General features: G+C 30.5%; 1 protein-coding gene and 2 pseudogenes across 1 annotated transcript; 2 read left to right on the top strand and 1 right to left on the bottom strand.

Annotated features, from left to right (window-relative positions):
- Positions 1-7,490: 7,490 nt before the first annotated feature.
- LOC114119431 (uncharacterized) lies at positions 7,491-11,881 on the bottom strand (annotated as a pseudogene).
- A 3,087-nt stretch (positions 11,882-14,968) lies between these two features.
- LOC126555424 (zinc finger MYM-type protein 1-like) lies at positions 14,969-17,599 on the top strand. Its single transcript, XM_050210345.1, has 4 exons — positions 14,969-16,502; positions 16,604-16,750; positions 16,811-16,948; positions 17,091-17,599. Exons 1-4 carry the CDS (start codon positions 14,969-14,971, stop codon positions 17,597-17,599), a joined length of 2,328 nt encoding a protein of 775 aa, XP_050066302.1.
- Positions 17,600-23,432: 5,833 nt separating this feature from the next.
- On the top strand, positions 23,433-25,170 carry LOC126555423 (THAP domain-containing protein 2-like; annotated as a pseudogene).
- Positions 25,171-25,793: the final 623 nt, after the last annotated feature.

Raw genomic sequence — 25,793 nt, 5'->3', positions numbered from 1 at the left:
AATTTAGGTTCTTTTATAATAATTGTAAGCTAAACTAATGAAAAACCTTGTATTAAATTTTTAACTCTTAGCTACTGATACAAAAATTTTTATGAAATATACCTACAAAATAATTTCCAAGTATTCATAGTTTTGACGAATTTTTGTCAATATTTGAACTTCAAATGCTAATTAAAAAAAATTGTGCCTATGTATTCTTATAATTTTTTAATCACTATAAGAATAACTTATGAGGAACTTTGTATTAAATTTTCAAGTATTTTGATAGGGCCAAAAAATTTTATCGACACTTCAAAAATATTTTTTCAGAAAAATTGAAAATTTCAGTTGTCTATAAATAGCTCAAAAAAAGTCAAAATATTTTGAAATTTAAATCACGTGAAGAAAACGCGAATTTTAATAACTGGTAAAATTTTCAAGTATCTACGACTTATACTTTTTGAATAATAACAAATATCAAAAATCGTTTGAGGCTAAACCGTTATTTAACGCGGTTTTGTAAAAATTTAAAATTCAAACGCACTTAAAATTTTTCCTATAATGATGCTTCGAGTTTTCTCTATAGATACTTGAAGGTAAACTTATGGAAAACTTAGTGTTACTTTTTGTAGCTTCACTTTTACATCGGAAACCACCCCCATAGTTTGAAATTGGAGCATTATTTCGACTAGTTATGCTGTACACAGACACAAAAACAAAAAAACACACACCATTGTAAAATCAATACATTCATCACTTCGTTCAGAATCTAAAATAATTGTATGCATAAAAACCCATTTAAAAAACCCAAAAAAAAACTTTTAACAGTATTTTATTAAATTGCTATACCGGAAGTCTTTTATTATGAAATCGAACAAACACTTCGTGTATTTGACATCCGTACACGAGTCGTGTGCGTATGTTACTTTATGTTTTTTCTTGCATATTAAATTATGCGTTTCTACTAAATTTAGTAGTCTTCCTTGCTTATCATAGTTGCCCAATTTAATTTCATGGATAAGTTTCCTGGTACGTAAGTCCTCTAATTGTAAATAAAACCTTCGTGTGTATCATAGCACAATATGTTTAAAATCGGGTATTGGTTAATACCTAATTTAAATAATATATCCATATCACTTGATCCACTAAACAGCACGATGTAGTGAGCCGGTCCTGGTGTAGATGGCTCAACACGATTTAACGACGAAGTCCACTTTGTCGTCTATCTTCTTCGGAGAGCGTAAGAAATTTGTAGTAAATAAACAACTCGGTTTTTTATAAGTTTGAAAATCAAGTTATTTATTAACTGAGACAGAGTAAAATAATAATATTAACGACTGGCCCGATGTGTTGTTAAGTATAGAACAACGCCACCGGTCTATGCGTACTTGAGGCTTAACTATGTCTGAAACTTAATACTACCACAACCTTTTTATATAAAACTAATCATGGACGTAGTCCCCGAATATACGTGTGTGTCATGGTAAACCGGAACACAAGTTTCGTGTTTACTACGACACGATTATTAAATGCGTATTAGCTTTCTAAATATTCATATAACTAGCTCTATAAATAATATAAATAATATACGTATCTTAATTCTACGCATTCATATAACAAGAATATAATACTAGATCTATAAATTGGATATATGAAATTATTGCAAACAGTATCAGCTCAAAGATAATAAAAAATAAAGTAATAAAATAGTAATATGGTCGGATTACTACACTCCTCCCCTTTAAGACAAAAATCACCGATTTTTGCTGTTTAATATGAAGTTTTCATTTTCGGGTATAATGGTACTGATTGTTCACCTAGGTCGTCATTGTACTGTTCCATGACTAATGGTGGTTGTGAACTTGGTGTTGTTGTAACATTTTGTTCGTTTCGAAACACTACGGAAGTACACCGGGTCATTCTTCTTCGTGCTCTGTATTGTTGTAATAAATGTGCAAAAATGTTAATTATACAAAAGAAAATTACGCAACCTCCAATGGAAAATGTTATCACTAAAACATATTCATATATTGTTATTTTGTGTTTAAGCTTTTCTAAATCGCTTATGTTATTGTTTAGAAATTGTAAGTAACTGTATGTGTATTTGAAACTGCGTTTAAATCGTCCATTCTGTTGTTAATTATGTCTTTGGTTTCTATTGTCACTAAATTTGTTAGTTTCATTTCTGGTTCTATCATTGAGTTTGGGATGAAGTCTGGGTAAGATTCTTGATTAATTCTCCCTGGAATTAATACATCTCGTGTTGCATATCCTTTGCATGTTAAGTTTAGGCGTATAATACCTACTACTTCTATTGTATGGCTGCTTGATTCTTTATCGGAGTCACAAGTAACGAAGACTGTCTCTCCACTTGATGCGTATAACCAAGCGTTTTGAAACTCAAGTTTGTGAAAAATAGTTGTATTTATCTGTATTTGTCGTATTTCGCAACTTTTAGGTACTTTAACTGGATCTTGTAGTAATTGTATTTCGCATATTGGTCTTGTGTTTCTAGGATGTAAAGGATTAATTGCAGGACATAAAAGGAAATTATGAGCTGATTTACATGCTGAGTAGTGAAATTGATCATAAGTTGTATACAATTCTTTCGTTTTGCTAATTGCTAAAAAGTTATAACTAGGCTTAATATAAATACAGTTTGTTAGTTTACATACAGGTTTAGGTATTAAATGATATAATGTTAGTTCATTTTGATATACTAAAGGTAACGTAATAATAAATACAATTCTGTTATCAGAACAATATACTGCCAAATCTGAGAGTCTGAGTAATTCATAAGCGTTTACTAAGTCAAGTTCGATTGGTAGTTCTGTTCTTGATGGTAAAGATACTTTGATGTCCCTTAGTTGTTCTAAAAGGTCGTTTGGTGGTAACAAACTTGGATGCATTTGTCCTACTCTAGCCATTTGAATTGTTTCCAAAAGGGTGTTTGTTTCATAAATGTATTTAGTAAGTACTAAGTTTGCGAAACTAAAATGAATCGAAAGGTAATTTTTCATAAACTGGTCAGTAGTCTTATTTTTTAGGTCGTCTGACGTTATCTCTATTTTTTTAATTTTTAAATCCTCTTGATCTTGTTTTAAACGAATAATTTTTATTTGCTCCTCGATAAGTTTAATTTGGTTATCGTTAGTACCCGTAAATCGATTAATAATTGTGTTAAATTTGTTCATACAATCTGCGTTGCATAACCCGAACAAGAGTCGCGCGCCGTTTTACTTATTTTATCTACGATGCTACGTCTGGTTTTAGTTTTGAAACCTATTGAAGAAAATACTAGATCTTTTTTATGTTTAATCTCGTTAAGAAGTTTTAAAGTAAATGGTAAAAAGTCCCCACAGTGGTTGTCTACGTTATTTTTAATTGACGCACACATTACTTCAGTGTCATTTATAAATTGGTCAATTTTCCCCCAACGTTGCTCATATGTTGTTATGTTAATGTATGCGGTTAATTCCCAAGAAGTGGTTACTATTTTAATTGGTCCTCGATTTTCGTAATAGATACCCGATTGCTGTGAGAGTTTGTCGTCAGTAAATCGTTGAGTGTTCACGCCAACATAAAAAAATGTCAGTGTAAATAAAATCCTGAAACAATTTAATGTGTTAGGAAAACAAAAAATAAAAAAAAAAAATTATAAAGTTGTTTCAAAATATTTTTTTGTATTATTTTTGTGGATTCTATAATCCTTCCTGCCCTTCTTTATTGTTAAGTTCTCATTTCCATGCACATGTGTGACTTCGAAAGGTCCCGTCCAATTCCGGCTTAATGTGTTTCTTTTATTTTGTTCTTTTATTAATACCTTGTCTCCCACATGTATTTCTATTGGGTTTTATCATAATATTGTTTGTTAAGTTTTTTTTCAATTAGATTGTCCCGTGCGAGTTTTTGAGTTTCTTGCATTACTCTTTTTAGGTCTAATACGTAATTTTCGTAATTGTATTGTGGCTCGGGTTCCTTGAGAAAAGTGGTCGGTATATTAGGTTTTTTCCCAAAAATTAATTCGAATGGTGTAAACCCTGTAGAAGTGTGAACAGTCGTATTATATGTGAACATTGCGTAACATAACAAATTGTCCCAACTATTGTCTTTGTCAACGAAACTCCTCAAGTATGTTTTCAAAGTTTTATGGGATCGTTTTAAATAGCCATTGGTTTGTGGATGACACGGAGTGGTCTTATGTTTGTCGATGTTTAATAGTTTACATGTTTGTTTAAAAAGGCCCGATAAAAAATTAGTTCCACAGTCTGTTAATATAGAATTTGGTATTCCGTATATGCATACGAAATATTCCACGAAAGCTTGTGCAACCGTTGTTGCGTCCGTGCTAGGTAGGGCCATGGCCAGAGCATAACGACTCAACTCGTCTTGAATAGTTAATATATATATATTTTGCGACGGAGTGATGGGCAATGGTCCTACTATATCTAAACAGATACGTTCGAACGGTCTATTAGCTGTTGTCGTTATCATCATTGGTTGTTTAGTTTTACCATGCGATTTTGTTTTTTGACAAATGTCACATTTACGTATATAATCTTTTACATTCCCCTTTAAATCTTTCCAGTGGTAATTTAATTTCATTCGTTTAATAGTTCTAGAAACTCCCGAGTGTCCCCCTAATGGAGTGTTATGATATTCGGCAATGATCGATCGTTTTTCTTCATCAGAAAAATCCTGTTCCATATACACAATAATTTTAACATTTATTTCTTTAAAAATGTATTTAAACATTTTCCTTATTCTTTCGAAACTGGTTAATGTTGTTAGGCCTTCCATTCTTATGGTTGAAAAATTGTCTATTTGGTTGTCTATACAGAACCCCTTAATGTCAGTGATTATTTTATAATACGCTTGGGCATTGAGTTCTTTATTATTACTGGGTACTTCAAAGAGTATGATTAATTGATCATCACGTTTATTTATAATAAATTGTTTCCTAATGTCGAAAACTGGATTTGGAATTTGGAATTTTTTGTTATTAGTAATTTATTAGACTTATGATAATTCCGTTATTAGGTATTGGTAAGAACAGGTTCTCGCTTTGCGTAGCGTTTAAAATACTTCCGTCGACCTCGGAAAAGTTTGAATTTATTATAGCGTGTTTTTCTCGTGATTCGAAGTCTACAAAGCTAGTTTCGCTATTTACCATGCGTATGCGTGATAACCAGTCGGCATTTGGGTGTAATGACCCTGATCGATAAATGATCTCGTAATCGTATTCGGATAATTGGAGGCGCCATCGCATTAATTGAGAGGAAGCGTCCTTCAACCCGAACAAGTAGGTAAGTGGTCGATGGTCAGTAATAATGGAAAAATTTCGACCATAGAGATACGGTCTGAAATGTTTTACGGCCCAAATAATGGCCAAAAGTTCTTTCTGTATAACGCTGTAATTAGTTTCTGCTTTATTCAATGTTCTACTAGCATATGCAATAGGTTTTTCATGCGACGACTCGCCTTGGGATAGCACTGCACCTATAGCAAATTGACTTGCGTCGGTCATTAATTTAAATTTTCCTTTCTCCCAATCTGGATAAGTTAACAATGGTGGATTTATGAGTTTATTTTTTAATTCTTCGTAAGCGTTATCGCATTTGTCCGTCCAGCAGAACGTTACGTCTTTTTTAAGTAAATAGGTCAGTGGTTTGGCGATTTTTGCGAAATTATCTACGAACCGCCTATAATAATTTAGTAGACCTAGAAAAGATTTAATATCTTTAGCATTTTTCGGCTTCGGATAATTTTGATACATTCGATCTTACTTGGATCGGGAGAAATCCCGGTCTCGTTGATTACATGTCCTAAATACAATACTTCTTTTCTTAGAAACGAACATTTATTAGGTTGTAATTTTATTTATGTAAACGTAATCGATTAAAAACTTGTTTAAGTTTTTCTTGGTGGTCCCGCAGGCTGGATCCATGCACAACAATGTCGTCTAGATATGCCGTACACATTTCCTCTAAACCTGTTAGTACAGCGCGCATTGCTCGCGTGAACGTTGCGGGTGCTGAACTAAGGCCAAAAGGCATTCTAAGAAATTCATAATGTCCGGATTTACTAGAAAATGCGGTTTTATGTGTATCCTGCGGGTCAATATAGATCTGATGATAGCCACTTGCTAAATCGAGTGTTGAAAAATAGTTTGACGATCCTAAAGAGTCAAGGATTTCAACTAGATTGGGTAAGCCATAAGCTTCGTTTTCGGTTACTTCGTTAAGTTTCCTAAAATCCACACATATTCTTAATTTGGGTTTTCCATTTTTGTCTAAATTTTTCTTTTTTACTACTACTAACGGAAAATTAAATGATGATACCGAATTTTGTATAATTTTATTGTCTTTCATTTCGGTGATTTGTTTTTCAACTTCTTGTTGGTATGCCCAGGGTAACCGGTAAGGTCGAATATTAATTGGTTTAACACAGCGAGGTGTTTTAATCGAATGAGTTACTACATCGGTAGCGGTTAATTGGTCTCCTTCTAAGAAAAATATGTCAGAATATTCTATGCATAAATTTACTAATTGTTCACGTTCCTCTACGTTTAAATGGTCGGTATTAATAAGTTCCGTAAGTGTACGAATGCGTTCTCGCCCACTAGTCCCCTGGTTATTGGTAATAGTTAATACTTGTTCTTGATATGGTTCCCATTTCAAATTACTAGTGTTTAATTCTTCGATTATAAAAGGTTCTTCGGAAATGTTGATTATATTGCTTATAATTTTGTTATCTAATACTGGGCTCAAGCTATTAGAGATTATAACGTTTTGATTTAATTCCTGGTTTTTAATAGTCACTAATTTATGGTCAATAAATTCGTCTGCGGAGATAGCTAACACACAATTACTACGCGGCGGTATAACTATGGATTGCGCTGTAGGCGGTTTACATTGCGGCATCATAAACATATCTCGACTAAAATCTAACACTATGCGGTTGTCCTTGATAAAGTCTCTGCCTATAATACCTGATTCGGGTATTTGGAAATCGGCAGCTACGACATCGAATTTGACGTAAAAATCCGCTCCCTCTATATTAATAGTTGTTTTTAATGTCCCGAAGGTGGTTACTGGGTTTGCCGTAATACCACTAATTGTACGTTTTTTACTTTCGTTTATTACGATATTTTTTTTTAGTGCTGATATTTTAATGAGGCTCATATCGGCTCCCGTGTCTACGAATAATTTTATTGTGGTAGGTTCAAAACTGGTAGAGGTGCACTTAACGTGTTCTCTTTCCATATATGTAATAGTTCTGACATTATTTTCGATTTCGCCTACGGTACGATTTACATTGTTGTTTTTACTAGTCGAGGCTTCGCCCTGCTCTTTTTTCTTTTTTTCATTGTATATTCTCTTACGACATTCACTAATGACGTGATTCTCTTTTTTACAGTAATGACAGACTTTAACTTGATTTACGGAATTTTTGAAATTAATTAATGGTGATAAAAAGTATTTTTATTTTGTACATAGTAAGACATTACATTATTTTAATTCAGATATAATTTGATTAATCAAAGGACTTGGCTTATCTGACTTTAATTTTATGTTATAAAAAAAACGTTGGAGAAATAACCAAACATTTAATGATTCAATAGGATATTCAATATTGAATACATGATAAATGTTAATGTAGATATCTAATGCTTTAACTATTGAAAAAAATGTATACCTAATTTCATCAAAATATACCAAAATTTGACTTGGATTCACTACAGAGCCTACAATTAACAAACAAGGTTGAATTGGATTGTTTTTGCTTTTTTTTAACTTCAACATTTCTTCAAGTTCGACAGCTATGTTGGCTACCATGAGAAAACTATTTTGCGAATCCTTAATGGAAAATGTAACTGTACATTTTCTTCCATTTGAATCTGAGAAGGAGTTTTTAGATGTTGGTAAAAACACAGCATGAAGTAGGTATATAACCACAGAATGTTTAGAACCTAAACATAAGAAAATATGTATTTAGGTAAACAGTAAAACTAAAAAAACTTTTAATATTATAGCATTAAGTATTATAATTGTATACAAAAATAAAAATAATATTGATAAAGGGTAATTGTTAGTATTTTGGATATTGTTCATCTTAAAGTAAATTGTAAGTTTATGAGTTCATGATTTTTGTTTTAATTTTTTACTTCATATATAATATTTATATTAGAAGAAATCCAAAGATGAATAACATACAAAACTAGTACATATTATTTTTACTTAGATTTTAGCAGCATATAATACTCCAAATAAGTATTTTTTATTTTTTTAAATATAGATTATCATGAGTATTCATCTTATTTATCATAAGGAAAAAAATGTTTCTCATTAATACTTACATTCTGAAGCATTAACATTTTCATTTAAGTCTTGGAGCATTTTTTTACTATTAATATCTTTCACTCGATCATTCAATATTTTCAACAGTTCAGAAAATGATGTATCAAACATGCTTAACATACTTGTTACATTTTTTTGATACAATCGTTTAAAATCAATGTCAATCTGTAAAAAAAAATATATATATATTTTTAAATATATACAAATCAATGTTTTAGTTTAAGTTTTTTTTTTTTTTTTGATAAAATGAACACACTAAATTTATTAGGAATTAAATTGTATTGAGGTTATCAATTTAAGTCCATATTATTTTTTTTGTAATTATTAGTTGAACAACTATCCTAAATATTGATTTTTGTATACCCATTTAATCTATTAGTTATTAATTATTATTTACTTATGTCTTTCAACTTACAAGCTTATAACCAAGTGGTTTTTTATACTGAAGCCATGTTTTTTGTAATTCTGTAGCAGAGAAATCTGTGGCTTTGAAATTTTTTAATCTATGTCCAGTAGTTTGTTTCCAAATATTTTCAATTTCTGGCCAAGACAAATCTTCATGCTTCAAGCTACTTAAAATCATATCTATATCATTTTCAGTGCCTATAAATAATAATTTAAACTATAAGTTTATGCTAGGACACAAAATATCGTATAGATAATATAAAATAGATTTACTTATTTCGCAGTCTAATTCCATAGATATTCTAGTTTCATGTTCAACACATTTTTTTTCTTTTGGTTGTTGAGGCACAAGTCCATGATGTTTTAAATTTCTTATTTTGTTAAAGTATTTAGAATACAACTTTCCTTTTGGACATTTAGCCCCTGCATCTCTCAGAAAATACACTTCCTTCAAACAAATAAATGTGCTAAGTTCAGCAATAATATTTTTAGTAAAATTATAGAAGTAATAATATATTAATGTGTAGTTTACCTTTATCTCTGAAGTAAATGTTTCAACTATAACTGTAGTTATATTATTGGCTAAAGCAACGGTCATAGATATTTTTTTATCAACTAGAGTGGCTATTATTAAATCCACTAATAAATTTCGACAAGATTCATTCAAATTATTATTCAATGAATAATAATTAACGATCATTGCACCCTGTGTATTTGTGGATAAAATATTTTCAAGATTAAAAGACTGTGTGAGTTCAGAAGATATGGACACTGGTTCTGATAGCTTTCTTGATGCTGAAATATCTTGCAAAGTATTTCCTCATACAGATTTTTGCCATTCCTTAACATACTGAATAAACTTAATCCGTGTGTCAAGTGGATGCTTGTTTAAAAGTTGGATTACTTCATCCTTGGTTATATATCTTAATGCTTCTATATCTACACATTCGGCTAGAAGTAAAATAAAATATTTTAATACATTATAGTGGTAAGTCATATTTCTGTAAGATTTGCTAATTACTATCATAGAAATGTAATTAAAATTTGAACAATTATAAATTTCCATTTTTTTCAGGACTGATTTAAAAAATTAGTACAAATCTTATGTAGGCATAAAATATCAGAAACTGTTATTTAAATTATAACTTACCCAGACAAGTTTGTATTAAATATCCCAATTTCCATCTATCAAGAAGTTCTTTCAGTTTATTTTTTTCTTCAAATGAAACAACAGCACAATTGTTTTCCAAAACACATTCTTCTTGATTTATATCATCAACCAAATTATTCAAATGTATATGTATATCATGCTGAATATCAAGAGAATTTGAGTTTTGAAGTTCGGTATACTGTGTATCCATGTCATTATAAATATCCATATTATCACTCAAAAACGTTTCAAATAAATTATTTCCACTACTCATTTAAAACTATTAATAAATATATATACAATTTTTCGTTAATATAAATGTATTATTATTATACAATAAATTGTTAGGTACACTATATTATTTAAGGGTATATTATTAAAACTAAACCTATATATACAATACTATTTAATATACAAAAATATAGAATGATGTAAACTAATATTTATATAAAATTTAAATTGTGAAATTTGGTTAAATTACACACTAAGATGATATTGTTTAGTAGTATTCTTTAAGTCTAATCATTAATTTCCCATTAGGAATTTGATGAATATTAATTGGTGGACCACTGAACTGTTCAATATTTATTAGACTTTTAGCAATTATAGACTTTTTTCTATCAACTTCATATGCTTTAAAGTGTAAATTATAAGAAACTAATTGAATTTGATGCACAGTAAATAATACTATATTATTTTGTAAGACTTTTACAGACTTCATTTATAAAATTAGTAACATAATTACCTATTTTATAATCAGTGACCTTAAAATTAATCTTTGAGTAACTGTTAAAATAATTAGATGATATATTGAGAGTATTGAAAACAAATTCATTGTGTTTAGAACTAATAATATTTTTCATAGCTACGACGACTATTTGATTAGATTCATCATTTAATAAAAAGTGTGCAAATTTAAACTGATATTTTTTGGCTAATGTCAAACAGATATTTTTTTGAGAGGTTATTGCTCTAGCATACATTTTAAACTCTTTATGCTTAGCCTCGTAACGAAAACACCAAAAATGTCTTGGAGGTCCGGATTTAAAAATTATAGATGGATAATGTGTCAACAAATGATGCTTAGGTTTCAAGCTATCATGAAAAAATGTAATATAATTTGAGTTATGTTTATTAATAAGGTACTTTAAATGAGGAACAGAACCTTGCGTCAATTTATTACTTAGTAAAATTTCGATTATCTCAAGAAAAGTGAGAAAAAAGTTCCAAACTTCATCATCTTCAGGTACCAAATCGCCTATCATCAATGAGGAAAAATTAACAAAACACATCATTTGTGTTGCTGACATTTTTAAATGAAATTTTTTTAAATGATGTGTTTCAATGGGAGGAGAAGAATTTTTTGCTCTAAGCTATATGAAAAATGTTGTTTTCTGAAGTTTATAGTTTCTAACGACATTATTTTAACTTTCTCAGTATAGTAAATAATTAAATGACACATGTTGTAGTGAGAAATGCCTTCAAATATATCATGCATTATATCTACACAATAGTTATTTATAACATGAAATGAATTGATCTGATTTAAAATACTTAATTTATTAACACCTGTTTGTGAAAAATCATTTTTTTCTACATCATCTGTGTAATTGTGAATATTACGTAGTAAAGTTTGATCCTCTTCAGTTAAATAATGTGATACATTTTTATGTACTTTACAAAATCTACAAAAATAGTTTGCAGAGAAAGATTTACTGAAATCGCAAATGCAGTTTAGTCCCAGATTATCACCAGTTATTAAACCAAGAATAAAATAAATTAGTTTTGGTCCATCAGAAGAATTGATTATAAGCCCATCTTCTTCTAAAGAATTTAAATCTTCAATCAATTTTTTAAAACATAAATCATTTCCAAATGATTTCAAGTCCTTAGATTTTAAGAGAGCAGCAAGAAAAATATGTGTAAGTTTTGAACTTTGTTCAATTAAAGGAAAACTATAATAAACAGCTGAAATAGAATGACACATGGATTTAGATCCAAGTGGATTATTTATTTCATAATCATCAATGTACATAAAAAATGGCATTACTAATTTATTTTGAAAAGAAAGTATTTTTTCTTTCCATAAGGATCCTTGAACAAAGTTGGACAGATTATAATTTTCATTAGAGACTGAAGAACTAATTAAATTATCATAACGTTTAAGAGCAAAATCAAGATTGTTATTTTGTTCAAAGTATTTTTTAATTTGGAATTTCAATGGCATCAAAACTCCTTTAATACTTAGTTCATCATACATTGTTTCACCACTATGACTTACTAATTGTATTTGATTGTTAATTGTAACTTGTTGCAATTTGTCACTTAAGTCATTTGTAGCTAACCAATTATTTAAGACATGTTCAGTTTTACAATATTTAAAGGGATCTGAAATCGATGAAATAACTGTAGAAAATTTTGATAAAACTAATGGGTCTTTAATTTCATTTTCAATCATATTTTTCAATAAGGAAGTAATGGGTTTAATGAGTTTTACTTCTATATCATCTTTAATGTTAAGCACATCACTTCTACAAAAGTTGTTATTATTATGCAAGTTAAGACAGAATTGTATAGCTAACTTATGAAACTGTTTAATACTTTCATTAAAATCAAATACATTTTCATTAGGTATTTGAGGTGTTTGATCAAATGTATTATTAACTATATCTAAATCATGTGTATTGACATTATTATTTAAATGAGAATTTAGCTCTGAATTACTACATTGTGTTATTTCATTATTTTCTAATGTATCAGTGTGTTTAGTTAGAACATGTTTTTTAAAACTACTTAATGTTTGAAATGATTGAGAACAATTATTTTCTTTACAAGTATAAGTGCTGTATGGAACAAGGATATGTATTATTTTATAATGAACGACAAGAGATGCTAATGTGTGTATTTGTTTTTCACAAATAAAACAAAGCATATTGGATTAATACCTAAACAAAATTTATACATACGAATAGGTATATTTTTTATTCCGTAATAAAAAATAATTGGATAAAATACAACTATACTAATACAACTAACCTATATACTTATAATATATAAATTACTTACCAGACAATCCAATCTTCTGTGTTTAAAATGAATTATAACATAGGTAGATGTAGGTACTGTATTCTGATGACAGACGAGTGATGAGTTCAATAAACAAAATAAGAATTACTATTTAAAAAATAAGAAGTTATGACAATATTTTTGTATTAATGATATTATTATAAAACACATTTTAACACCACAAGAATATACCTATTGTTAAATTAAACAAAAATCTTATCACGAATAACAATATTTCCTGTTAACATAAACTATTAGAGTATAAAAATAATACTGGTAAATATTTTTAGACGTATTAATACGGGTTTTTACATCAGAGGAAATTATAGTGCGAGTGATTAAATTCAAACATGGTATGATTGTTAAATTAACAACACATTTAATATATTAATAAACGCTTCTTTTTAATTCAACAAACATTTGGTGAAATCAATATAATTATTGTTAAAGAAGTACAAACTCTATGATCAAATTTTGATGAGGTGTATTTGTTAATTTTACCATTGGTATTTCGTTCTGTGTATGTATTCGGTAACCCTTTCGACCTTTATTAATCGTTATGTTTTCGTTATCATGTATTTCAATTACTTCGTACGACGCGGTCCAATTCCGGTTTAACGTATTTCTTTTATTGTGTTCTTTTATTAGGACTTTGTCTCCTATATTCAGGCCTGTCGTCAGGGGGGGAGGAAAGGTAGGATTCCTCCCGGGCCCGAACGTTTTAAGGGGCCCGAAAAAGAGGGACCGTAATTAAATATTTAATTCGAAAAAAATTTTTTTGCTTATCTACAAACTTTAGCTGATGGTATGTTAACCAAATGATAAAATAATATAAAATATGTGTATATTTAGTTTTCACTAAAAAGTAATTGTTGTAAAATTATTTGTTATCGTGTCATTCGCGTCAATACTCTATATATGCTGTATTTACGGTTTTACCCAGCAAACTGTACACGAACGACTTCCTGTACTTTTTATCTTTGATTTCTACGAGCTACAACAATATTATTGAGATATTACGATTTACGATAACATTATAACAACCAATATTAAGTAACGCGTAGCCATCCGTCATCCGTGTTGGTTCTAGGTTACTGTGCTATTAAATTGATTAAAATTTCAGTCGTTAATCGTGAACCGTGGTTTATACATATTCAAAGCGCATAGCCGAAAGGTAAGAATCATTATTTCATAATAGTTTTAATGTAAAGTTATTAACATAATATAAAAGAATCTCATATGTACGAGACGATTTTTTGACAAACCTTTTTCTTTCAATCGCAGTCGAACAGACAAATTGATAAGTGTATATCATATTATTATATTATAGACATATGGTTTTTGGTGCGTGTATAATGTTTTTGATAAATTGATATACAAATTAAATAATATATTATTAAGTTACATAATATTTATGACCAGTGCTAGGATTAGTATGCAATAAAAAATTGAAAAATATGCATTTTATTTACCAAAATAGGTATACAAAAATATGAATTTTAATTTTTAAAAGATACACACGAAAATATATTTATTTCAAGAAATACATCAGTGTCCAGTGATTAGCTGATTGTCATATAATACGTATATTTGAGATTAAAAATTAAAATTTATTTATTTATTTTTCACGTGCATTAATTATTTTAGTAAATTTATGTTGAAATGTACTTATAATTTTAGATTCTGAGTAGAGCAAGGAGCTAGAAATTATACAGTGATTTTTTCCCCGTTTTATTTTTTCGTACAGAAATTCTTGTCCAAAAGTTTCAACTAGCTACTTTTTTAATTCGATAAGTTTGTTGACATATCGAACATTTTCAATTTTTGCACTAATTTAAAATACAGCTGAACATAATATTTTTCCGCATAATTGTTTCAATTTTCGTTATGTTCTTTTTTTGTTTTTTTTTTTTTTGAAATTACTCTTAGAAAAATATTTTTAATATTTTAAATTTTTTATTCATTACTTGAAATTACCTATTACCTATTTTAATATTTTAGTATAGAAATGTCTTACCCACATAAATCTGGCTGTCAAAAGCGTAAAGAGCGTGTAGAACGGGAAGAAAAATTTTTAAAATCTCAAAAAGGTCAATCAACTCTAACTGCTTTCAAATTTTGTGCAAAAGAGAAGCCTACTCAGGTTACTCAGAATATAGAAACGAAAAATCAAATACTTTCAAATGATTCTGAAAATAAAAAAAATATTTTGATTAATGATAATAATGTTACTAATTGTCTCACAAAAAATTTAATTTATCCTGTATTAACTGATTCAATTGAAAAAAATCCTGCTGTAGAAGAATCTGATACCGTAGTCGTTGATTATAGTGGTAAACCTGAATGTTTACCAGAAGTAAATGACAATATTATTTGTACAGAAAAACAATCAAATTCCCAATCACTAACAAATACTTATAATTATCATTACGATATTGGTACTTTGACAACCAATATATTGCAAACACAATTAATTGAAAACATTATTCGTCAAGGCCATCAAAAAATGCCAACGTCTTTTCCTCGTGATCGACTGAATGAACCGTTTCCATTATCATTACTTTCTAAAACTTTGCCAAATAGTGAAAAAGTAAAACGCGATTGGTTAGTGTGGAGTCACATAAAAAATGCATTTTATTGTTTTCCTTGCCGTTTGTTCAAAATAAGCACATTAAATTGTTCCTATCTCAGTAGCCCTGATGGATACTCAAAAGATAAAATTTGGAGAAAATTATATGAAAGATTACCATCACATGAAAACAATAAAGATCACATTCAATGTTTTGTGAAGTGGCGTGAAGTAAAAACACGAATAAAAAATGATAGTTCGATTGACAAGCTAGTGTGCAAACAAATTGCACACGAAGCCCAAAAATGGAGAGACATTTTGACACGTGTTTTAGACACAATTTTATTTTTAGGTGAAAGAGGATTGGCTTTAAGAGGAGAAAGTCATATTGTAGGAGAACCAAATAATGGAAACTTTTTAGGGATTTTAGAACTAATAAGCCACTATGACCCTATCTTACGACAGCGTTTAGAAGAAGTGAAAAAGTCTCAACAGCTGCATCAACGTTTACAAGTCCACTACCTTTCAGCTGAAATACAAAATGAATTCATAAGCTTGTGTGCAGATCATGTGATGTCAGTTATATTAATTGAGCGAAGTAGTGCTAAATACTATACCATTATTGTTGATGCTACACCTGATTCAGCTCATGTTGAACAAACTACATTTATTTTGCGTTACCTCCATTTTGACGCCAAAGAAAAAATATATGATATTAAAGAACGGTTTTTAGCTTTTGTGGACTGCAATAAAAAAACAGGTGAAGCCATTGCAGACTTGATTCGTGAAACTTTAAAAAAGTATAACATTCTACTAACCGACTGTCGCGGACAAGGCTATGATAACGGCTCTAATATGAAAGGTGAATACAATGGTGCCCAAAGTCATATACTAAAAGATAATCCATATGCTATTTACTCACCATGTGCAGCTCACAGCTTAAATCTATGTGGAGTTGACTCTGCTGAGTGTTGTACGAAAGCAATTACTTTTTTTGGAGTTGTCCAAAAATGTTATAATATGTTTCAGCAGCAGTCCACAACGTTGGGAAATTTTGAAAAAAAAATATATCAGGTTCGCTTCACGGTCTATCAAATACAAGATGGTCAGCTAGGATAGATGCTGTAAAACCATTCCTGAATAATCTACCAGGACTGCAAAATGCACTAGAGGACGTAAAACAACTTAATTTAACTGCAGAATCTCGTCGAGATATCGAAGGTATTGTAAAATACATTAATAAATTTGAATGTATTGTTATGGCATCTATATGGTTTAAAGTTCTCTTTGTAATAAACGAAAGAAATGTCGTTCTTCAAGCCAGAAACTCTACTATTGATGTTGAAGTAATAAATCTGGAGAGTTTAATAGCAGACTTGCAGCTGATAAGAAATAATTGGAATACTATTTTACAAGAATGTAAGTAAAGAATACTTCATCCGAGTTGCAGGTCAGTCGGAAAAGAAAACGCGTAAAAGTATTTTCAAAAACAATGAAGAAGAATGTATGATTACTGACGAAGAAACTGACTTTAAAAGAGAAACATTTTTTGTTATTATAGATTCAGTTATAGCAGGAATAAATAACCGTTTTGTTGTAATAAAAAAGTTGAACGATATTTTTTCTTTTTTGTGGCAATTTGTTGCATGGTCTGAAGAGCGAATTCAGGATACTGCAGCTAATTTTGTAAAAAAATACGATACTGACGTATCTCAAGAACTAATAACTGAAATGATTCACCTTAAACATATCTACAAAGAAAATTTCACAACTAATTGTTCTCCTTATGAGTTATTGAACGAGATCACATCAAAAAATTTGGACACTCTTTTTCCGAATGTGTGTGTGGCTTTACGCATATTTTGTACCTTGCCAGTTTCAGTTGCTAGTGCTGAGCGTTCTTTCAGCGTACTTGCAAGAATTAAAAATTTTCACCGTTCTTGTTCTTCACAATCGAGAGTTTCTGGGTTAGGAACTCTATGTTTAGAATCAGGATTAGCAAGGCAACTGGATTTTAAAGAAATCATCGACTGCTTTGCTTCGGCTAAAGCAAGAAAAGCTAATTTATAGTAATTAATTATAATTAATGTATTTTATAACTAATGTGTAATGTATGAATACATGTAAAAGATGTACAATTATTTAAAAATCAAATTAATTAAAAAACCTGGTAATATTGTTTTCAAATTTGTGCTTTTACTTTGTTATTTAAAATAAAAAGGTATAAATAATATAGGTAATATTGTTTACAAATTTGTGTTTTTACTGTGTTATTTAAAATAGAAAAGGTATAAATATTTGAAATTTATTTGGTCTTGGGAGGGTGATTGTGGCTCCTGGAACCACCACTAATAGGGGCCCTTAAGCATTTCCTCCCTGGCCTGAACTTTTCTCTCTACGGCCCTGCCTATATTTACATCAATATTATTAATTGTCTTATCATAATATTTTTTATTGGTTTCTTTCTTTGTAATTAGATTGTTACGCGCGATCTTATGTGCTTCCTGCATCATACGTTTTAGGTCTTACACATAATTGTCATAATTATATTGAGCTTCCGGTTCTCTATAAAATGCATACGGGATATTGGGTTTATGCCCAAAAACTAACTCATACGGTGTATACGCGGTTGATGTGTGTACGGTAGTATTATAACAGAACATCGCGTAAATGAGTAGGCGGTCCCCCAATTATTATCGCTATCGACAAAACTACGTAAATAAGTTTTCAACGTCTTATGTGATCGCTCCAAAAACCCATTTGTTTGCGGATGCCACGGCGTTGTCTTTGATTTCTCTATGTCCAATAATTTACACATGTTTTTAAAAATGTCTGATAGGAAATTTGTACCGCAATCGGTAAGTATTGAATTGGGTATACCGTAAATGCATACGAAATTTTCTACGAATGCTTGTGCAACTGTGGACGCGTCGGTTATGGCTAGTGCAATTGCTAGAGCATAACGTGACAACTCGTCTTGTAGTGTTAAGATATAAACATTCCCCCCTACTGTAGGTGGTAGTGGTCCTACTATATCTAAACATATGCGCTCAAATGTTTTTGTGACCGTTGACGTAATCAGCATAGGCTGTTTGGTTTTTAAATGTGATTTATTTTTCTGACAAATGTCACATTTCTTAATATATCGCTTAACATCTTTTTTCAAATTTTTCCAACTATAATTCATTTGTAATCTTTTCACGGTACGTGACACTCCCGAGTGCCCCCCTAATGGTGTATCGTGGTATTCATATATTAACCATTCCCTTTCCTCCGCTGTTCAGCTTTGTTCGGTATAAATGGAAATGCCTATGTCGGTTTTTTTAAACACGTATCTGAACATGGTACGAATTTTTTCAAAACTGGTGAGTGTGGTTACCCCTTCTAATCGAATAGTCGAGAACTGCGTGATTTGTTTGTCGATACAAAACTCTTTGATTTCCAAAAGTGCTTTTAAAAATGCTTCCGCAGTTAATTCATTTAAATAATTATCTTTCAATTTGTAGAAAATTATTAATCGATTATTATTATCAGTTATCATATAAAATTTATTTTCGTCCGTAAATTTAATTTGTGTTGTTATCGCGTTTTTCGACATAAATGCTCGTATACCGTCATGCGTAATTACTAGATCATTAGCAATAGGTAATAATATATTTTCACTTATCGCTGCATTTCTTATACTATTAGGTATTTCTATAATTTTAGCGTTTAATATCGGTTTCTCGGTTGCTTTAATAAATGACGCGTATTCATTTTGTGTTGTACCGTCCGTTATCACATGTATACGTGATAAACAGTCCGCGTTAGCGTGTAGGGACCCGGCTCGGTAAACAATCTCGTAATCATATTCTTCCAACTGTAATCGCCACCTCATTAATTGGGATGATGCGTCCTTAAGGGGATTGGTGACGGTGATTGCCTGTCTTTGTCTAACACACGCGCAACATAAGAATTCAGACGTGTTTTTTGTCCAACGTACCGATTGATACAGTAAAGCGATAAGAATTCTGAAAACAGATTTGAATTCGTCGTCAAGTCTACTTGAGAACGGCCAGTCCACATTTTTATATTAAAATATAACTTTTTAAATAATTGAAATATGAAAATTTTTTAATTACTCGTTTGTAATATAATAATTTTAAGATTTTGGCAGATAATATCAAAAATGTGGACTGGCCGTTCTCAAGTAGACTTGACAACGAATTCAAATCTGTTTTCAGAATTCTTATCGCTTTACTGTATCAATCGGTACGTTGGACAAAAAAAACGTCTGAATTCTTATGTTGCGCGTGTGTTAGACAAAGACAGGAAATCACCGTCACCAATCCCCTTAATGTTAAATAGATATGTAAGCGGACGATGGTCAGTTATGATTCGAAATTTTTGTCCATATCAGTATGGTTGGAAATATTTTACGGCCCATACGATGGCTAACAACTCTTTTTGAATTACGCTGTAATTAATTTCAGCTTTATTTAACGTACGACTCACATACGCGATAGGTCTGTCCGCGCCTATCTCGCCTTGTGATAACACTGCTCCGATAGCATACTGACTCGCGTCAGTCATCAGATTAAAATTTCCTTTATGCCAATTTGGGTATATTAATAACGGCAGATTAGTTAATACGCGTTTTAATTCTTCGAACGCATGTTCGCATGTATCGGTCCATACGAACGGAACGTCTTTCTTTAATAAATTCGTCAAAGGTTTTGCGATTTTCGCGAAGTTGTCTACGAAACGACGGTAATAATTAAGTAGTCCTAAAAACGACTTAATATCCTTAGCGTTTTTTAACGTTGGATACTCTTGTATACATTTTAGTTTATTTGGGTCCGGTGCAACACCTGTTTCACTGATGACATGGCCCAAATATAATACTTCTTTTCGTAAAAATGCGCATTTCCCGGGTTGTAATTTTAAATTATGTAAACGGAGTCTATCGAAAACTTTAGTTAGCTTGTCCCCGTGATCTAATAAACTGGCTCCGTGTACCACTATGTCATCGAGATATGCTGTACACATCTCTTCTAAACCCATTAATATGGACTTCATGGCACGTGTAAATGTGGCAGGCGCTGAACTTAGTCCAAAAGACATTCGCAAAAATTCATAATGACCGGATTTCGTTGAAAACGCGGTTTTATAGACGTCTGCTTTATCAATTTTAATTTGATGATACCCGCTGGCTAAATCTAACGTCGAAAAGTATTTTGACGCGCCCAAGGATTCCAATATGTCTAATAGATTGGGTAAACAATATGCCTCATTTTCGGTAACCTCGTTTAATTTTCGAAAATCTACACATACCCGTAATTTCTGTTTACCGTCATCGCCTATTTTCTTTTTCACTATTATTAACCGAAAATTAAATGGTGACACGGAATTTCGAATAATATTGTCCTGCTTCATTTTCGTTATCTGTTCTTCGATTTCGGCTTGATATGCCCACGGAATATGATACGGTCTTATATTTATCGGTTTTGTAATACGCGGCGTATTAATTTTATGCGTGACGACGTCTGTTGCCGTTAGACTGTCCCCCTCTAAATAGAATATGTCGGAGTACTCATTACATATGCTAATAATATTCTGTTTTCCCCCCGCGTTTAAATGTTCGGTTTTAATCGTTTCATTTAATAGCCGGAACCTACCAGGTTGCCCTTTTCCCTCTGTCTGCTCATTACTCGGCTGATTAATTATAAATATCTTATCTGTGTACGGTTCCCATTTTAAATGGCTCGTGGTCAATTCATCGATAATAAACGGTTGTTCAGATATATTAATGGTATATTACTTATAATTTTATTATTTTTAACGGAGCTTAAACTATTCGCTATTATCACGTCCTCGTTTATTTCTTGTTTTTTAATCGCTACTAAGTCGGAGCTAATTAATTCATCCGCTTCTATTCGAAATACACAATTGCTACGCGCAGGTATGATTATCGGTTCGACTTTGTTCTGCGCGAACGACTCGGGTATAATTAGTACGTCTTTATCCATGGCAATGATTGCTTTGTTGGCTTTAAGAAAAGCTATGCCTAATATTCCTGTCTCAGGTATTAGAAAATCATCACAGACTATGTCGAATTTTACTTGAAAAGTTTTATCTTTAATAAATATTTCTATTGTGAAAGTTCCTACTGTTCGTATTGTGGTCACGCTTATTCCTTTAATATTACGTTTTTCTGTTTCGTTAACAATTACGTGGTTTTTAAGTGCCGATAATTTTATTATATTCATGTCCGCGCCGCTATCGATTAAAAATTTGTGTTCATTTTCTACGAAATCGGTTGACCTACATAAAATATGCTCCGCATGAATCGGTGTAATTACGCGTACATTATTTTTGATATCACCGACTGTTCGGTTATTTGACCCTGAGCTTTCGCCTGAACTACCGGATGGCTCCCCCTCGGTTAGTTTCTTAAGCTTCCTACACTCGTTGGTCTCATGATTATTTTTCTTACAAAATTTACAATATTTTACTTGACCCGTATATTCTTTCTTAACATTGGTCTTTTTTGTAATATATTGTTCAGGTGTTTTACATTCATTCGCGTAATGACCCATTTTATCACAACGGAAACATTTAATTTTACTTTTTTCAATTTTTTCTCCCGTTTTACTGAAATATTAAATAATAATATAAAACAAAAGTAAAATAGCTTACTGCTATGTAAAATTATAAGTACTGGGGAATGACCGTAAACTCGCGGCGATGTAGCTGTGACAAAGTCCACGACGAGCAATAGCCTTACACTGGAGTTAACTACCTTCTGAATAATACTAAGTCCTCTACTCGTATTTATATGAGTTCTCAATGACGTACAGGGGACTAGTTATTATTAATCATTTTAATTAAATCTATTTTAGAGTGGTATTATATTATCATGGTGATTTACATAATTATGGAATCTATCATGTTGTTTCCGCTGATTGTGGCTAAAACTTACTATTTGCGGAAAACACGTATCTCCGGTGATCTTTGCCCTACGTAAGTATCACCAGGTGTTTCCGCTGAGTTAACATTAATCAATCGACGGAAAGAACATGTTTTTCTGATCTCTGGCCTATTGCTTATAATGCAAGTGTATTACCTAAATTTATACACATTTTCTACATGATTTAATAATATAACCTAATATAATATAATATAATATAGTACAACACAATGCAGGTGCATTGGGTTTACTACATCTTTATTGCATATAAATTAAATACATGTATCAAACAAAATAAGTGGCTGAGTGTCGTGAAAGTGCTCAGTTGTTGATAGCTTTGGTACATCTGCCGTTGCTGGTCTTCGGGCTCCCTTATATATTGTGTTGCGTCTCTTGTTTACGTCAAGTTGCCGCCTTCTGGGTGAAACCAGGTGTCCTTGTAGTTGTTGTTGCAAATTCGGACACGAATTTGAGAATGTGCAATAACATCTCGAATGCATCATTAATGCATTATAATTATTGGTGCGCTTACTATCCCGACACGTGTCATGGTCATACTAACTTAGCCTTGATATCTCGTAGATATCTTATAGATATCTCGTAGCCCATAACAATATTTTTCGACTTAAACGCGTCCAACCGAGTCGCGTGAGTTGTTTGGCTGATAGTGTTACAACTACACCACTATCACCACATATCCTTATATAATACACACTGGATAGAGCTATGATTTATAATCTTGAAGCACAACAGTTCGGCCCTGATATTACCACTGCGCATGCGCAAAACTGTGATAAATGATAAAAACACAAATTATAACCGTCACCCGCGTCACCGTCGTGCACTCGTTCCGTCGTCTTGCTTGTCTTATCGTTTTTGTAATAAGTCATTTTCGTTATACAATTTTTATTATTTTGAATTTTCTATTAGTTATTACGTTGAAAACTGAAAATTAATAAAATTAACAAGTCGTACAAATGTTGTATTTTATGTCTGAAATCGCCACATAAAGTACCTGATCTTAAATTGCATCGTTAAGCATAGCATATTTAAGTATTATTATTTATTTTTACTTTTATTACCGTAGGTCCCTAATAATTTTTATTTATTACTTTAAAAAGTGTATGATTCAATAATTGTTGCTAAAAGTATAGAAATGCATGCATATTGTGTACGTTTTAGAGCTTATTATTATTAGTAATTAGAATTTTATAGTTTAAAATATGTTAATATGCTTATTTATTTTCACATACTTGGTAGTATAAAATAACTTGACACTTTTTATTTTGTTAATAAATTGCTTGAAACTGCTTCATTAAAAACATATTTAAATTTATAGATTTCCTACTAATGAAAAGAAAAAAAATATGTGGTTAAATGCTTGAGGTTTAAAAGTTGACGAATATTTGCCAAATCGAAGGTTATGTTCCAGACATTTTAATGAATCATCTTATAACAAATTTGGTTCTCGTTTAAAATTAGATGCGATTCCTACTCTTTATTTAGATTTATGTTTATACTATTTTTAAATATACATTATTTATGTTAAATAAATCTGAAGACATAACAATACATTTTTCATTAAAAAATGATGAATCTACAATTCAGCCATCGACATCTGAAACTTTGAATTTTAATTCTAATATTAATGAGTCAACTCAAACCATTTTAAGTCTTCCATCTACTACTGAACTGCAAGGTAAATCATAAAGTTAATAATTATGTTGCTTATAAATAGTATTTATTTAATTTTTGTTGTTGCAGTAACTCCCAAAAGAGAAAAACGTTTGATCGGTGAAATAAAAACACCCGACTTTGCTACGCCATAAAGAGCTAGAAAAAGTTTCAAATTAGCTGAAAATAAAATTAAAATGCAAAAAATAAGATTAAAATTCTCAACCAGAATGTTAGAAGATTAAAAACTAAGTTGTCATCATTAGAATTATTATTGAGTTATTTAAAACAAAAAAATCTTTTAAGTGAAGAGGCCCGTGATAATATTTTGGTAACTTTTGACAAGATTTTTTTAGCTACTACTATTACTTTTAAACTACTTTTTGCTATATTATTACAAGTTTATTTTAGCTATTAATCTTTATAAAATGTTATCAAAGTTGTACAATTCTAGCTCACTGTTATTTAATGTAATGTTTTTAGATTAAATTAACTTATGTTTTTAAAAACATTGCATTAAATAACAGTGAGCTAGGATCTTGCAACTTTGATAACATTTTATAAAGATTAATAGCTAAAATAAAATAAAAAGTAAGATTCTGAACGAAGTGATGAATGTATTGATTTTTTTTTTTTTTAATTATAAAAGAAATGGGGTATTTAGATCATTAAAACATGTTATTTAACCACCTATTGATTTATTTACTTATATGTAACTACACATGGCCAATAAATACATTTATTATTTTTATTTAATCCTTATTATTATTACCTTTTTCACCATCCACTGAAAAATATATCCTATGCTGACAAATCTCCATTCAGAATCCTTTTTTTTGTATACAATAATATCTATCATTGGATTCAAATTTTACACATAAATAATGGTAACCTACTATATAGCAGAGCGTTACTCAATTAACCATCCTTTTTTTTATTTGTGTTTTATTTTATGTAGAATACAACAAATGACACTGTTAGAGAAATTATAAATAGAAGTTTAAAAGCTAAGAATTAAAAGTATACCACAGCTATACGTAGTTTTGCTCTCACACTACAATTTTATTCTTCAAAAGCTTACTGTTTTGTGAGGAAAACTTTTAAAAATGTATTACCCCGCCCAGTAACAATACGTAAGTGGTATTGTGTTGTAAATGGTGAACCTGGATTTACAAGTGAAGCTTTCCAAACGACAACCTTGCACGTTATAAATTCTAATGGACCAATTATTTGTAATATAGTTATAGATGAAATGGCTGTTCGGAAGCAGATATCATTTATGAATAACAAGTTTTATGGTTGTGTTGACTTAGGTACTGGTATTAATGTAGACCAAGATAATGTAAAAGAAGCTACAAATGCTCTAGTCTTTTTAGCAGTTTCTATAAATGGCCATTGGAAGGTGCCACTAGGTTATTTTTTAATTAACAGCTTGTATGGTAGTGAAGGAGCAAATTTACTATCAAAATGTTTAGAATTATTTTCTGAAACTGGTGCAAAATGCAATTCAATAACATTTGATGGAGCTCCCTCAAATATTGCTATGTGTACATAACTTGGGTCAAATTTCAATTATTATTCAGAAAATGTTCAACCCTGGTTCTATAATCCTTCCGAACCATAACAAAAGATATTTGTATT

This window comes from Aphis gossypii, unplaced genomic scaffold, assembly GCF_020184175.1.
Source record: "Aphis gossypii isolate Hap1 unplaced genomic scaffold, ASM2018417v2 Contig00843, whole genome shotgun sequence".
Taxonomy (NCBI): domain Eukaryota; kingdom Metazoa; phylum Arthropoda; class Insecta; order Hemiptera; family Aphididae; genus Aphis; species Aphis gossypii.
Note: the sequence above shows the minus strand (reverse complement) of the source record. Positions and strands in the feature narration are given on the sequence as shown.

What these genes read in the sequence shown, in the direction of transcription:
- LOC126555424 (XM_050210345.1), top strand. Translation starts at nt 14,969, where the DNA reads ATGTCTTACCCACATAAATCTGGCTGTCAAAAGCGTAAAGAGCGTGTA. An exon ending in AGTTGACTCTGCTGAGTGTT is followed by an intron (nt 16,503 to 16,603) that starts GTACGAAAGCAA and finishes AAAATATATCAG; the next exon opens with GTTCGCTTCACGGTCTATCA. An exon ending in ATCTCGTCGAGATATCGAAG is followed by an intron (nt 16,751 to 16,810) that starts GTATTGTAAAAT and finishes TATGGTTTAAAG; the next exon opens with TTCTCTTTGTAATAAACGAA.